This window comes from Cupressus sempervirens, chromosome 5, assembly GCF_028749045.1.
Source record: "Cupressus sempervirens isolate cs-2001-9-10 chromosome 5, ASM2874904v1, whole genome shotgun sequence".
Lineage (NCBI taxonomy): Eukaryota > Viridiplantae > Streptophyta > Pinopsida > Cupressales > Cupressaceae > Cupressus > Cupressus sempervirens.
In genome coordinates, this window is record NC_143122.1 from 1,003,578,916 (window position 1) to 1,003,594,569 (window position 15,654).

General features: G+C 35.4%; 1 protein-coding gene across 1 annotated transcript; it reads right to left on the bottom strand.

Annotated features, from left to right (window-relative positions):
* Nucleotides 1–9,546: 9,546 nt before the first annotated feature.
* Nucleotides 9,547–11,920, bottom strand: LOC149559308 (ethylene-responsive transcription factor 3-like). Its single transcript, XM_089833218.1, has 2 exons — nucleotides 11,715–11,920; nucleotides 9,547–11,583 (listed from the first exon to the last, which is right to left on the bottom strand). The coding sequence occupies exon 2, from the start codon at nucleotides 10,396–10,398 to the stop codon at nucleotides 9,682–9,684; it is 717 nt and encodes a 238-aa protein (XP_089689344.1). The 5' UTR covers nucleotides 10,399–11,583; nucleotides 11,715–11,920; the 3' UTR covers nucleotides 9,547–9,681.
* Nucleotides 11,921–15,654: the final 3,734 nt, after the last annotated feature.

Genomic DNA, 15,654 nt, shown 5'->3' on the forward strand with positions numbered 1-15,654 from the left:
CAATCTCCTCTTGCATAAAAGAACACTTCTTCATATTAATCAACAACTTTTCCTCTTTCAACCTCTGCAATACTTGTCTAATATGCTCAAGATGTTCTTCCTTAGTCTTACTGAATATCAGAGTATCATCCAAATAAACAATCACAAACTTACCCAAAAATCTTTTCAAAACGTCATTCATTAACCTCATGAAAGTACTAGGTGCATTAGTCAAACCAAAAGGCATAACCAACCATTCATACAAACCATCTTTTGTCTTGAAAGCAGTCTTCCATTCATCACCTTCTCTGATTCTAATCTGATGATAGCCACTCTTCAAATCAATCTTGGTAAAATACTTTGCTCCACTTAAACAATCCATTATGTCATCCATCCTTGGCATAGGAAACCTATATTTCACTGTTATCTTGTTAATGGCTCTGGAATTAGTACACATTCTCCATTCTCCATTCTTTTTAGGTGCTAATACATCAAGTACAACACATGGACTCAAGCTTTCTCTGATCAAACCTTTCTGCAGCAACTCATGCACTTGTTTGTTAAGTTCTTCATTCTCTATAAGTGTCAATCTATATGGTGCTTTGTTTGGCAAACTTGCTCCAGGAATCAAATCCATACAATGACTTATACTTCTTACTGGAGGTAATCCATGAGGAAGATCATCAGCAATAATGTCTTTATATTCATTGAGCAATTCTGCAATTTCTTCTGGCACTTGGTCAATACTACCATCTATCACTCGGTCACCACTATCTGGCACTCGGTTAGCATTATTTTCTTGCACTTGGCCTTCATTGACAAAACTTGGATTTCTTGAAATTATGGCAAAACAAACCTGATTCTTCTTCACTTCCTTTTCAAATTGTTTCCCATTAACCATACAAATCTTTACACTACTACAATTAACCTCATTTGGAACTTCAATCAAAGGCAACAATGTTTGTTTCTTCCCATTCACCTAAAGAGTATATTGATTCAGTCTTCCAACATGTACAGTATGTCTATCATATTGCCAAGGTCTACCCAACGAAATATGACAACAATCCATGGGTATAATATCACACAAAACTTCATCAACATAATGTCCAATTTTAAATTTCACAAGGCATTGTTCACTTACCAATATCTTATGCTCATCTTTGATCCATGAAACATGATAAGGTTTGGGATGTTTCAGCCTCTCTAACTGCAACTTGGTAACCAGTTCTTTTGATGCCAGATTTGTAGAACTCCCACTGTCAATGATCACTTTGCAGCATTTTCCAACCATCTTACATCTTGTCTTGAAAAGACTTCTCCTTAAAACAGGTTCCTCATCACTTCTTTTATTACATAAGGTTCTTCTCACCATCATATTTTCTCCAACCTCAGGTCCACTTGGTGAACTTTCAATGTCTTCTTGAATCATAGCATTTCTATTATTCTGTCCACTTCCAGCGGATCTACATTCAAAAGATCTATGCCCTTCTTTGCCACATCTAAAACAATTACCATGAAATCCACTTCTAGAATAGGAATTACCTCTTCCCCAGTAAGAATTAGTGCCTCCTTGGTAAGAATTGCCACCTTTCCATTCGTTCTTGCCTTTATCATCACTCTTCCATTCAGATTTTCCTTTATCTTGCATAGAATTGTCAGATCTACTACTTTCTCCATAAGATCTACCTCTACCTCTTTGGAATCTACCACCTCTACCTCTTTGTCTTTGTTCATGCTTCTTTGTCAAGATCTCCTCAGCCTTCAAGGCATACTGGTATGCTTCTTCCACACTTTCCAACTTCACAAAACTTATCTCATCTTGAATTTCAGATCTCAATCCATTAATGTACCTTGCAATTTTCTCAACATCATCATCCACATGTCCAGATCTGATGTCCAATCTATAGAATTCCTTGGTATATTCTTTCACAGTCATGTCCCTTTGTTTCAAATTTTGCATTTTTCTCAATAAGCTAACTTGGTAATCAGCAGGAAGGAATTTGTTCTTTACCTTGTTCACCATCTTTGGCCAAGTTCTTATCTTCTCCTTTCCTCTCCTTTTTCTATCAGTTTGCAAGTGCTCCCACCATAATGATGCATGACCTTTTAGCCTAGTGACTGCAATCTTCACCTTTCTGTTATCAGGGGTGTTTTCATACTCAAAGAACTTCTCCATATCAGAGATCCAATCCAGCACAGTATTTGTATCCAATTTCCTATCATAAGGAACAACTTCTACAGCAGGCTTTGAATTTGCCCTAGACAATAATCGCAACAATCTTTCCTCATCTCGATCTTCTTCAGGTTCTGGATTATGGTTTGGTGTTGCTGCTTCATCATCACTTACATCTTCAAGATGCGCTCCTCTCCTCTGGGTTGTCTCTGCAGCATCTAATCTGGCTGCAATTTGTCTTAATTGATCCAATATAGCGTTATCAACATTATTTCCTCTACCACGAACCATCTTTACAAATCAAGTTCTTGCAAGATCGTAACCCTCTACAACTTATAGGTCAAATCCACAGATCTGCCACCCTACAACCAGATCCAAATCAAGGTTCTACACAATCCAATCTCCACAAGGATGAACTTCGGGATCTGATACCAATTGATGCAGGAAAGGGATGAATAACTAGGGCCAAAGGCACACCCAGCTATCCAAACCACCCTGCAAGAGTTAACACAATGGAAGCAAACACGAGGAACAGCACCAAGGAAAGAGAGAACAAGGATATATTTATTGATTCATCAAATATTCAGCATACATGCCTAGTTGTAAGGCCTTCTGGGTTATGGCCAATTACAAATGTACAACTTCTAGATCTCCAAATCATCTTTTTAAATCCACGTGTCTCTTTTTCTTTTGAACTCTCCCCAAAAATCTGCCCTAACCCTAAACCTAAACACCCTACTTATACTTGCCAAAATGGCTTACGGATAATTCTAGAACATAGAGAAACCACAAGTCGGCCCTCATCAAATATAATTAACTATACCAAAATTAAATGTGAGCAAAGTCGGCCCAATTGGAACTAGGCAGAATGAACTAATGTGCAGGATTACAAAGAAACCCAGGATGCTCCTGCATCACAAACACAATGCTACCCAAACCTTCATTCAGTCACACACAGAGCTTTTCAAATTCTCATTGAAAGGAAAAGGGAGGAATGCATATGTTTTGTGCGAAATTTCCTCGATATGCAAAAGACAATTATGTTTACCTTAAATCTAGGCTATTCAGAGTCAACAACAAAATTGGGAGGGACATAAGAAAACATTTATGGAAGCAATAAAAAAGAATCTAATTACTGTTAATCTTGAAGGGATTTGGTGAAGTCAATCTAAAAAATGTCCCAAAAGGTAGTAATCAGCTGGACCTTATTTGTTCGTTGACAACATGTGTGTGCTTGGGATAAGGGAGATTAGCCCCTGTTGGCAACGGGCCAAGAGGCACCATCCTTGTCTACAAAACCAATAGGCAAAGTGTTAATGTGAGAGAAGCCCATATTGACATAATCAATTTTAATGTTATTTCTTATACAATAAGAGTGATTACAAAAAGTTGTAGACACAAAGTTTATTAATTCTTGGTTATTAAAGAGTTAGGAGTATCTAACTAGAAAAGGTAATCAAATTCTAATATATTTGCAATGGTTCAATTTGTATATTTATGATTTTTTTAAAAAAAAAATTCTATTATTTTTAAGGGAATATTTTGATAAGTGGTCATAGGGTAAACACCCAATAACTAATCACAATCAAATCCATAAACAAAATTGTACATTTCAAATGGATTGTGGAAATCTAATAAGATTAATTACCTAATAGCCGCACAAAACTTGTTATGTGGTTTTCACACCATCACCCCATTGCAAATGGAGACCCCCTCTTTTTGCTTTAGCTAGTAGGAGTAGTTGTCTTAGGTGGTTTTAGTTGGCAACCTTTTTTTTGCAAGTCTCTAAGTCCATGGTAAGTTTGAGAAATTTTGGCTCATTGGGAAGCAAGTTTTAATCTCAAGTTTGTGAAGCTATTTTGACGCCCCTTGGGGGAATTTTTGTGGCCCAAGTCCAAAAGGAAAGTGAAATTTTTGGTTAGGGAGAGATGGGATTCTATGTTGAAAAAGGGGACAAAGTTTGTGAGAGAACCAAATCTTTTGAAATCTCCCCTTGGTGGATATTCAAATCTTTTGAAATCTCCCCCTTTGGTGGAAATTTCGGATTTCCAAAATCTCCCCCTCATCATTTCTCCCAAACAATCTCAAGCTCGGACCTTACAGTATGTGGAAACTCAAGAATTGCAAAATTAGGAAGGTGAGGGGAAGAAATTGGCAATTTTCCAAAAGATTTTCCTTTTGGTGGAAATTTCACAACTTCGAAATTTTCCACCAATGGAAAATTTGGAACTTCCAAAATTTCCCACATTGACTCTCCCAAATTCTAATCCCTTTAGGCATTAAAAAATCGGTTTATGGCATTAAGACAACATCATGATAAAGAATGGGATAGAGAATCGCCAAGGAACGTTAGAATGAAGAAGCCTTAAAAACACCAAGTCTTGGTGGAAATTTCAAATCTTCTAAAATCTACCCTTTGTGGAAACTTCCGATCTTTTGAAATCTCCCCTTGATGGAAATTTTGGAGCTCCCGAAATCTCCCCCTTGATGGAAATTTCACACCTTTCGAAATCTTCCCCTTGGTGGAAGGATCTTCTGATATCTCCCCCTTGGTGGAAATTTTGCACCTTCCAAAATCTCCCCCTTGGTGGAAGGATCTTCCAAAGTCTCCCCCTTGGTGGAAATTTCACGTGTTCTGAAATCTCTCCCTTGGGGAACATTTCGCATCTTCTGAAAATTCCCTCGTCCCTTTCCATCTACTACCAAGCGCTAAAATTGTTCAACGGGAAATATATTGACTCCTAAAAGTGAAAATTCGAGATTGATGATGTTAAGGTGACCTTGGCTCCAAGGGCAGTGATTTTATTTTTGCAATTAAATTTAAAAAATCTAGGCGTTATCACCACTAGGATGCCTAACTTTGGATGATCTATAAAGTAAATGTGTATTACTTGAAGACTAGTTGAATGGGTAGGTTGTGAGAGAATTGCATTTTAATGCGAAATGGGATGAATCTTGTTTATTGATGTAATTTTACTTTTTAGATTTTATCATGAACTTAATGCTTTCTCCTTTGTTTTGCTAGGGGAGTCCAAGAGGGAGAACGATGGATGGAAATTCATTCTTGGAAAATCATAGCGTTACCGGTGCACATACCCTCCATCGTCACTCCTACAGGATGGAGAAGCTAAAGAGCAAGGTGATGATCAAGGCCTTGAAACTTCAAGTGGATACTGCAAGGAGATGACTCAGGCCCGAGGACTCAAGTAAGAAGGATTCATGATAAAGCTATCAACCCACAAACTCAAGGCAGAATCAAGAAAAATCAAGCTCATGGGTTCACAAAGATGCAAGTGGTTCAAGTCAATTACATGAGGAAATTTTGAAGGATGGAGAAAACCACAAATGTTGAGGATACTCTACAAGCCAAGACTCTAAGCACAAAATAAGGATGATGAGGTGACAATTGTTTGCCTCCTCTAATTAAAATTTTCAATTTCAAGCATAATCAATCAAATTGTGCCAAGTGTCCTATTCTCATTGGCTATCAAAATCATTGTAATTTTCTTATTGGGCCATAAATTGGTGCCTTTGTGTAATTGGAAACCCGAATTAGGGTTTGTGGGAAGAAATCTTGCTCCTTGATCTTGATTCGATCTTGGCCCTTCGTTGGAATAGAACTACTATAAAGGCCAATGCCTTCTCATTTATAGGGGGTTAGATTGGAGGATCTTAGGAGATTAGTGAGAGATTAGAAGGCTAGACTAGAATAGGCTAGCCAAGGGAGAGACTTGATGAAGTTGTTGCTATAATACTTTTCAAAGTAATGGATAATTCATTGTTGGTTTTCCATGGTAGATTACTTAATATTGCTTTGTAGTGTTGCATGATTCCCTCAATCTTTCACTTGGAGTAGATTTCTTTTCATGTTGAGTAGTTTAGTTGAGTGGAAGTTATTGTGGATGTTTACTTATTTGACTCAAACAAATCCGAGCCACTAGCTTCTTGCTGATGGTAATGGTGCCTTGTGTGGTAAACCAATGAACACTTAACTTCAATTGATCTTCAATCTTTGGTTTGCATCCAGATGATGGGATTGGAGAGGGGATATTGATGTGAAATCCATTTGTGTGTTCCTTAGAAGCTTGCACTAGGTGGGTGGAGTTGCTAGTGAGATCACACCTAGTAGAGTCTAAGTCCATCCATGATTCCTTCCATTCCTAGTTAGGTGTAGAAGTAGTAGTAAAAGTTAAGTTTAATTCGAAGTGAAAAAGTTGCAAAATCAAATTATATATTCATTGCATATTGTAGAGCCAAATCTTTAGAGGTGGAAGTGTTGATATCCACTCAATGAATAGCGCAAGTCCCTTTGTGATAACCATCATAACACATCATAAAACTGAGTTAAGTTCACGATCAAGAAGGAACCTTGAAGTCATTTCATGATCTTACTTTGCAAGCTTAGAATGAGAAATGACCTTATATCAAGAGAGGATTGAGTGTTTGATATTTCTCCTTGAAACATTAAACATTTGATTCTATATGTTGTATTGGAACAAATATTCACATCAACACTACCTAGAACTCCTAAACCGTTAAGTTGCATTTCTGCATTTTTTCCTATGTACCTCCATAGGTGTGCTTTTGAGTATTCAAGGATATCTCTGTAGGGGTCGTGGAGCGCAAAGTGGTTCAAAAGCATCATTTCAAAATGCTCACCTAATACCCACTCACTGTGTTCAAGCGCTAATAGTCACTCACTCAAACATGCTAGCCTTTGTGGTTAAATGTTCTAATAGTTTTAATAAAATGTTCCAAAAGTGAACTACTAGTACATATGGGATCAACTATTAGTACATGTATTTTCATTTTTTGGGCTGTAATTAGAGGGTATTATGTTAGAAACAATAACAATACAATTATCAAACCCCTATTGGTAATTGGGTCTTTTCCCTTAGTTAACCTTAATTTTTTCCCCTCTTGTCCACTCCTTTCTCCCCTACACAATTCAAGCTGTACTCTTTAACCATATTAGCTTCCATGCAATTCTATATCAAGTAATGCTTGTGCTTCTTAATTGGTATGTTTCCTCTTATATATCCCTATTTTTATCAAATTCTGATTTTTTGAAAAACCATTTGTTTATGGCAATCCTTCCATTAATCACAATATTGTCTAGCACTATTTTTATTATTCCAATATCTTAAAAGCTTGCCACAAGGAGAATAGGGGAAGGAACCTATAGTAGTTGTCCAAGCTAACTTTGCACACCTAGAACTCCTAATATGTATGTCAAAATTTGCCAATTTTTTTGGTGAACTTCCATAGGTGATTTAAGAGCTTAATACTAGGGTTTAGACATTTCTATATTTACAAAACTCTTTGTAGAGGTCGTAGAGTGCAAAGTGCTAGAAAAGTGTCATTTTAAACATTCGCCCAATACCTGCAATGTTCACCCTCAAATAGTCGTTCCCCAAAACAATTAGTACTTTTGGCACAAATGGACCAATCAACAATCAAGAAAACTAAAAAATGATCAACTATTAGTACATTTGTTATCGGCTATTAGTACACGTGTTATCATTTTTTGGGGAGTTTTAAAAGTGGTAATTGGGAAATATCTATAACAATACATTAACTTTTATCGGACCCTCTGACAGCTACTGGATCTCTTCCCCTAGCCCTCACTTAACAAAATCTACAAAGCTGTCTGACATCACAATTCTGATTGCAAGTCCAAACACCTAGACATATCTTTGTTTAAAAATATCAGACTATCAAGACACGCAAGCCAGTTTGGAGTTTTGATGTTATCTTACATATACAAGTAAACTTCATTTTTAACCCGTCAACAGCAGCCTACCTAAGCATATCATATTAGCCTCCATCTCCCCATGTGATATCTGAATGATTACCAAGAACAACTTCCTGCAGGAAAACATTTAGTTCATATTTGTCTTCTTTATTTTCTAACCATTAAGCTGAACTGTCATTGCCAGCCTCCATCTCCCCATGTGATATCTGAATGATTACCAAGAACAACTTTCTGCTGGAAAACATTTAGTTCATATTTGTCTTCTTTATTTTCTAAACATTAAGCTGAATTGTCATTGCCAGCAAGCTTTTGTCAAAGAGTGAAAAGCCACTCAAGCAAAGACCTGAAATGAAGATCTCAAGATGAAATATAGTAAACCCTGATTAAATTTTCAAGCAGTTAACCTAGGAATATCTTCAGCTGCGCTCAAGGCTATTCAATTCATGTTTGCCAATCTAGGGCAATCAAATGATTAGATTTAACTCATGTGCTATCAGACATTGTGCTTGCTAACTGGAATTCTCCAATCACAGATACATATTTCCATGGACAAACAATATCAACGAACTGACAGACAGCACAACAAACACCAAGGATAACATAAACAGGAGAGGCAAGCAGATCCCAATTGAATTTAAGACCACTGAGCATGGATCGGCAAAGAAAACCTCTTGCAATCAGATTTGAAACAAGTGCTCAGGGCACAAACCAGGCCTGCACCCTCTTTTGCAACCTCTGCTAGAGGTCTGGCTGCTCAATTTCTCCAGCCACAGACACATCGAACACAACCCAACGACCTAGATAGACCTCCAAAACAACAATGAGTAGTAAACTGACATCAACCCTCAAGAATCAGGCAAAACTTAGACAATCCCACTCATATCTTTGGATTGGTTCGCGGGCTAGGAAAACACACTTGAGCAACTAATGTTCCAAGCAATCCCACACATTTTACTAGACTAGACCAACCGAAATGAGGTTCGTATCATATCAAATGTCCATGGAGATTTTCAAGAAAAGGTAACTGGAAAGACCATGTAAATTCGAACAAGATTATCTCAATAACCACACAGTCCAATCCCAAGAAAGCTGAAACAGTGTGAATGTACACTAATAGAGTTATGCCTGGAATAATCCATTAGTCAAAGAAGAAGAACAGTTAAGATTTAGCTTTACTCCGTGATCCATGATCCATCACCATTCTGTTTCTTCTCTTCATCCTGATGATGGATCACAGAGTGTTATCCAAAATGTTGATGGAAAAAATCCAACACAATCAAATCCAGAAGCAAATTATACAAATTTTAACATTGTTAAACAGATCCAAAAGCTATGGTATAAGAAGTCAAAAACTTCCAGATGGTCAGAAAGCCTCAAATATCAGGGACAAGAACCAAACAGTATACACTGAGTCATTGCTAAAATTCAGAGGTTGTGAAAGCCAATTTCCTCGTTAACCCATCACCTGTGATTTGAATAACATTCTATCTATCGCATTGTTCAAGCATAAATAATAAATGCACTTCCATGTGGTTGAAATGGTAACTGTATTGACCGTTACAATCCAGTGCATACCAAAAAAAAAAATTACACCATTATAAAGATTTCTTTGATAACAAACTTCTGATGTAGGATTGCATTGAACCAAAAATGATTGCATTAATGGCAAGAAATAGGAAAATGCATTTCACTTAATTAGAAAACATGATCCATGGCATTTGGAGTATAAAGGTACCCAATAAGAAGAAGCTCAATCAAAGCAGAAACGCTGAAGTTAAAGACATAATGCCATACTGCCAAAACCCTCTTCATCGTCACACGGTGGCAGGTTCAAATCCAGCAGTAGTGGCCTAGCTCCCTCGGGCCTTACGCTAGAAGTTGTGCCTACTTCATCATCTACGACCGATGAGGATGAATCACAGTCACTGTGGCAGGCGTTAGGATCAAAACCAATTTGTGGAAAGTTTTGTCTCGACCAATTGTAGGTCTCTTCAGCTCTATCTCGTGCACAGCTTCTCTTGATTGGCTTTTGTTTCCTTAAAACATCGGGGAGTTGCCCTTCTAAATACCTCTTTTTAAGTGCCTCTTGGGCAATGTTCATATTCAGATCAATGCTATTTCTAACATCCTCCGCTTTGGTAGAGGGTATGCTCCTCCTCGTGTTATTGTTACTGTTATTAGCAGTCTTAGGACTGCTCCAGGACTCTACGGTGCTGCTTAGACTAGTGCTCCTATCATCACAAGGAACGAAGGCAAAATTGGTTTTTGCCTTGGCACCTCTGAGAGCTCTGGCTGCGGTATCATATGCTCTCGCTGCTTCCTCTGCTGTATCAAATGTCCCAAGCCATACACGGGTTTTCTTCCACGGATCTCTAATTTCTGCAGCAAATCTTCCCCATGGCCTTTTTCTGACTCCCCTGAAATGGGCTTCCTTGTAGGCAGCAGCGGATCCAGCTTCCTTTTTGGCTACACACTTTGGCTGTGCCATCATTATCAATCAAATGGCAAGATTATTACAAAAATATGGTCAGAGTTAGAGTCTTATCAATGTGAAGTGAACCCAAAATAACAGGATCTTCAATTGTTTTGGAGACGTCCCACTACCAGGTTGTCTGGTTATCAAAATATTTTCAATAATCTAAATCTGACGCACTCAGGGTTTCAGATTGTGAAAATGCTACGTTCTGTGAGACAAAAACACAACTTTGGAGATGATAGCCTTCAAACTTCCTATTGCTGAATATAAGACGATATCCAAATGGTCAGAACCCAGTTGTTCTGGTGAGGGAAAAGTGGATCTTAAAGTTGCTGTGAAACAAGCACCCCCAAATGTTCAAGAATCGATCTAAAAGTCAGAACCCCTCCGGAATCCTGCACAAAACCCTTTGTTCTGATTCGCTCAAAACCCTTTCAACACCCTTTGCAAGCGACTAAAAACTTCTGTACACCTTGAATGAATTCCCACGAAAGTTAATTTTTCCACAAAAGAGCACCACATCAAGGACATCCAACAGATCTGTCCATTAATTTCTGCAAAATCTTCCCATGAGATCTAATTTTTTTCAGACAGCGCTATATCAAAAATACCCAGCTGCTTTTATCCCTAATTTTGGGGAAACAATCAAAGCACTGGAACAGAAAATACCAAGAGTCTGAAAATTGACAATCCAAATCTTACTTTCAAAATCAAAACATATAGGCTTCTACAGTTCTGTGAACCCTCTTATTTTGGGGAGGTAATCAAATCCCAAAAGAGAAATGCCTAACAGTCTCAAATCTGACAAACTATATCTCGTTGCCAAAACAAAACGTAGGGCTTCTGCAGTTCAATAATCCCCTTACTTTGCTTATATACATTTCAAATCAAACTACAACAAGCTCTGAATTTGTGAGATTCACAACGGAAAACAATGATAAATTCAACCATACCCTATTCTTTTTCTTCCGGCTTTTGTCTTTGAAAGCCAAATGCCACCGGATGGATCTAATATTTCAGTCGATCAAATTGACAAGACCTCAAAACAATCAGACCCCCACTGATACCAATCGAACAATCATCAGATGGTCCAGATCGAATCCCCCAATTCAATTTGGAACAACCCCCAAATCACACATTTGCCGCAAAAAAAATGAAAGGTGAGGCTTGGTCTTTAAAACTCTTGGGAGATGTCAAACCCTGAAAGAGGATCTCATGCACTGAGATTGGATTAGAAAAACACGGCTGTAAACAGCGTTTCACCAGCTATCGGATATGAAAGATAGTAAAATGAAATGAATGGAATTAGGATTAAAAATGACGGAACATACCGCCCTGCGAATCCCTCTGCACCTCAGAAAGAGGATCAATGACTTCCCTCGGAATGAACAAAATCTGACCTTTAACGAGATGACATCTTCAGCCATTTGCCGCTTCCGCCAACGTGGATCGTATGGTAAAATTTCCCGCGTATGCTAAAAATTTGCCGTGTACACCTCATCTGTTAAAATTAGAAATATTCCCACTCTTTACTGGGGAGAGGAAAGTAAACGACGGTGTGTACGTTTATACGTACAGACGCACAAAAAGTAACATGTTTAATTAACCGCAGTTAAATAATAGTTAAAACGTGGTTTACATGCGTTGCCCACATCCATAATCATCATACCTACTGGTTCGAGTGAGGCAAAACGAATTGGAACAATCTGTATTTTTTTTATTTTCTGTTTTTGAAAAAATAATTGGTTAGGGAAAATACGCACTACCTAGTCGTTCCCGTTTCCTTTGCACATTTAGAATTCTTAAATTATAAGTATTATTTTGTCTTTTCTCATTATCTTAGAGCTTAAGCTAGGTTTTGCTTTGTTTTTTTTTCAGTATTCATGAATCTTTATGTGGGGATCATGCACAAATAGTAGTCATTGTTAGGATTAAACTACGGACAAAAATAACAATTACATATAAATATAAACAATATCAGAAAATAATAGATCACATAGAAAAAAAAATAAGACACCAAGATTTAACGTGGTTCACCCAATCTTTGGGCTACGTCCACCAAACAGCTAGTCCAATATTATTATGATCCAATGAATACAACCTGATTACAATCTGTAATCTTTTACAGCTCAATACCACCACAAGAACCAATTTTCGCATCACACACAATGAAACAATCCCTAACCCTAAGCCCTTTTATACAAGTATTTTTACCACTTTAGAGTTATAATTGATAATTACATGTCGGCCCAAAATCTCGATAAAAGAGGGCCCAGAAAAAACAAAAAAAAAGCCGAGGAATTATAGAGTATGTACAATACTTTCTAATCAGTCACCACAATCTAACAAGTCATATTAGTATTTCTATGATCAACTATTAGTACATTGTTTTCAAATTTTTAGAATCATTTGAGCACCAATTAGAAGTATCTATGACAACACTATCACACTTAGGTCTCTTCCTTATATATCAATTATATAAAATTAAGTTATAAATGAATCTAGAGGATTAGAAAAAGTTGAATATAGATTTAGGTTTCTTTCTCTATATATCTCCTACTTATCAAAACCTAGAAGATTTGAATATAGATTGACAAAATGTGCATCATCCTATTGCATTGACCTCTCCAATTTCTAAATAGTTTTGCACCTACCAACCAATGATAAGTGAATATTTTTTCTTCATTCAATTATAATTGGTTCAATTCATTTGATGTAAGAGACCTTTTTATTGGGAGGCTTCTATATTGAATACAAATATTTTCAAAAAATTGAAATCTAAAATATCATTGTAAATTAAATATATGATAAATTTAAAATAAAATATTAGAAATTTTAATAAGCACCTATATCATTAAAATCTATCTATTATAACTTTTATAAACACCTCTTCCATTTTAAGGAAAATAAAGCACAATTTATAACTTGTTAGAAAATTTATAATTAATTCAAAACCATTTGTAGATGATAAATACTATATTTTGAATCTATTTTAATTTTCAATTATTAAAAAAAAAAAAAAAAAATTGATTAATATTTTTAAAAAATCAAATTATTATATTGAACATGTGTAATATATGTACTTTTATTATTTGTTGTACTTGTCGTAGGCAATGTACTATTGCATTCACCTCTATTCAATTAAGCAATAGTTGTCACTCGCGAACTAATCATAAATTAATATTTTTTCCTTATTTGATTATTACTAGGCATAAATATTTATTAATTTGAAATGTTATATAATTGATTTATTTCAATTATGATTGGCTCAATCAATTTTTTCGACCCTTTTTTTTGGATGAGTACTCCATTTTCATTATTTTTGGCAATTAAATTTCATTATGTCTTATCAATGTCATTTATTGTTAGGAATAAGGTGTCTCAACCTTGTATAATTCCTATTCTTATTATTATTTGTTCTGTAAAATGTATTTTTGCAAATAATATGTAAATGTGAGTGTACATGTCTAGTTGGCATGTTGATCACTTACATGTGTCAGCATCTTGAAGTGTGTGAAGGAGATCATGGCTGAAATGGTTATGACGGATTCCTATGACGCGTAAGAGTTATTTAAGGAATGAGCTATGACAGGTGTAAGAGCATCTTATGACATGAGGCCTATTTGGGCGCCCAAGAATGAGTGGTTGGTGTGTATAAGAGAATATGCCAAATATAGGTTGGTATGACGGATTCCCTTACACTTCTCTTGTGACCGCTATTTTTGGCGGATTCTATGACAAGCTGTCATTGTCTATTCAAGGGATGGATGCCCTTTTCTTAGTATTGGATGTACATGTGGCATTGTGCATGTTTCTTGGTGGTTGAGCCATGAAAAACGCCCAACTCCATTATGGGCATTTTGTTGGGTCTTAAGATGTTCATAAAATGGGTATTGCATGTTGTAATGCAATAGCGTGATAGATGAAAGTTTGCAGGTACTGAGGTGTTGCTGGAGTCTTCTATTGTTGATGTTGAACTTGCATTGCAAGTGTATTGTAATCTTGTGTTGAAGATAAAACATTGTGCAGGTTCTGCAGGGGTGGGGTTGTTTTACCGAAAGGTTTTCCCCCACCGGCAAATCTTTGTGTTATGTGTTTGTTTCTCTATCTATTTTCTATATGCATGGTTGGCTGCAATAATGTTGTTTACATGATATTGAATCTGTAAATGGAGAAGATTTTAAAAGGATTTGCACCATACTTTCCTTATGAGATTAGTGTAGGAAGCTGTTTTCGCACCTGAGTTTCCTTACATTTATCTATAATACTAACTTAGAATTATTTTGTGTGATAAAAAGTATAGGGTTAAATTAGTAAAAAGGATAATTAGTCATTAATTAGTTGAATAAGCTTAAATATTTATCTAATAATAATATTCATTTTTTGTTACATATATTGTATATATTTAAGTAGAGTATTTTATTATTTTACATTACTAATAACCATTCTTAAATTTATTAAATTTTACTAATTGTTAACACTTAACACTATTAAAATAATAAATTAAGTTATGATTACACATAAGTACAATTAAATGAATGAATAAATTTGTAAAGCTATATCCTTTATCAATATTTTAATTATTTTTAATCTTGATCAATAGAATAAATTAACATATATGAATGACTTATACTATAATTATTTTAGTTATATTCTAATTATTTTTAAAACTAAAATAAGATGATTATTAGTTTTTAAATTATAATGGCAAGTCCATGCCACTATGTGGCACTTGTTTATATTGTGTTTATATCATATTTTATATAATTTCTCAACCATAATCATTAGTTTCACTTGCATTTTCTTTACTCAAATTTTGAATATTACTTATCAATTTTGTAATTTAAATGTATTGAATGTCAAAAATAGTAATTAAATTGTATTGTATCAAAATCTCATTACAATATACTATAATAGTAAATATTGGCACTTGGATTTGGTAAATAAGAGATAAAAAAACTTCATAACATTTCCACATTAATTTAATAAAATAATTCTATATCAAAAAATATCTTTGATATTTGTGTTATAAACCTATCAATAACTTAAATTGTATATTTAGGCAAGAGCCTACAACACAATGGTAACTTGTGAGCCTTTCATATGGAAGGTCTTGGGTTCAAAATCGCTTAACACATAAAATAAATAATTACAAAAAATAACAATAATGAATCTAGGCTTTATCGATTAAAAAAAAAAAAAACTTAAATTTTACATTTAAGAATTTAACATAAGTTTAATATAAAATAGACATTCTACAATAAGTGTTAA

Bases quoted from the DNA above. Each gene is read 5' to 3' on its own strand.
- LOC149559308 (XM_089833218.1), bottom strand. From the start codon at position 10,398: ATGATGGCACAGCCAAAGTGTGTAGCCAAAAAGGAAGCTGGATCCGCT.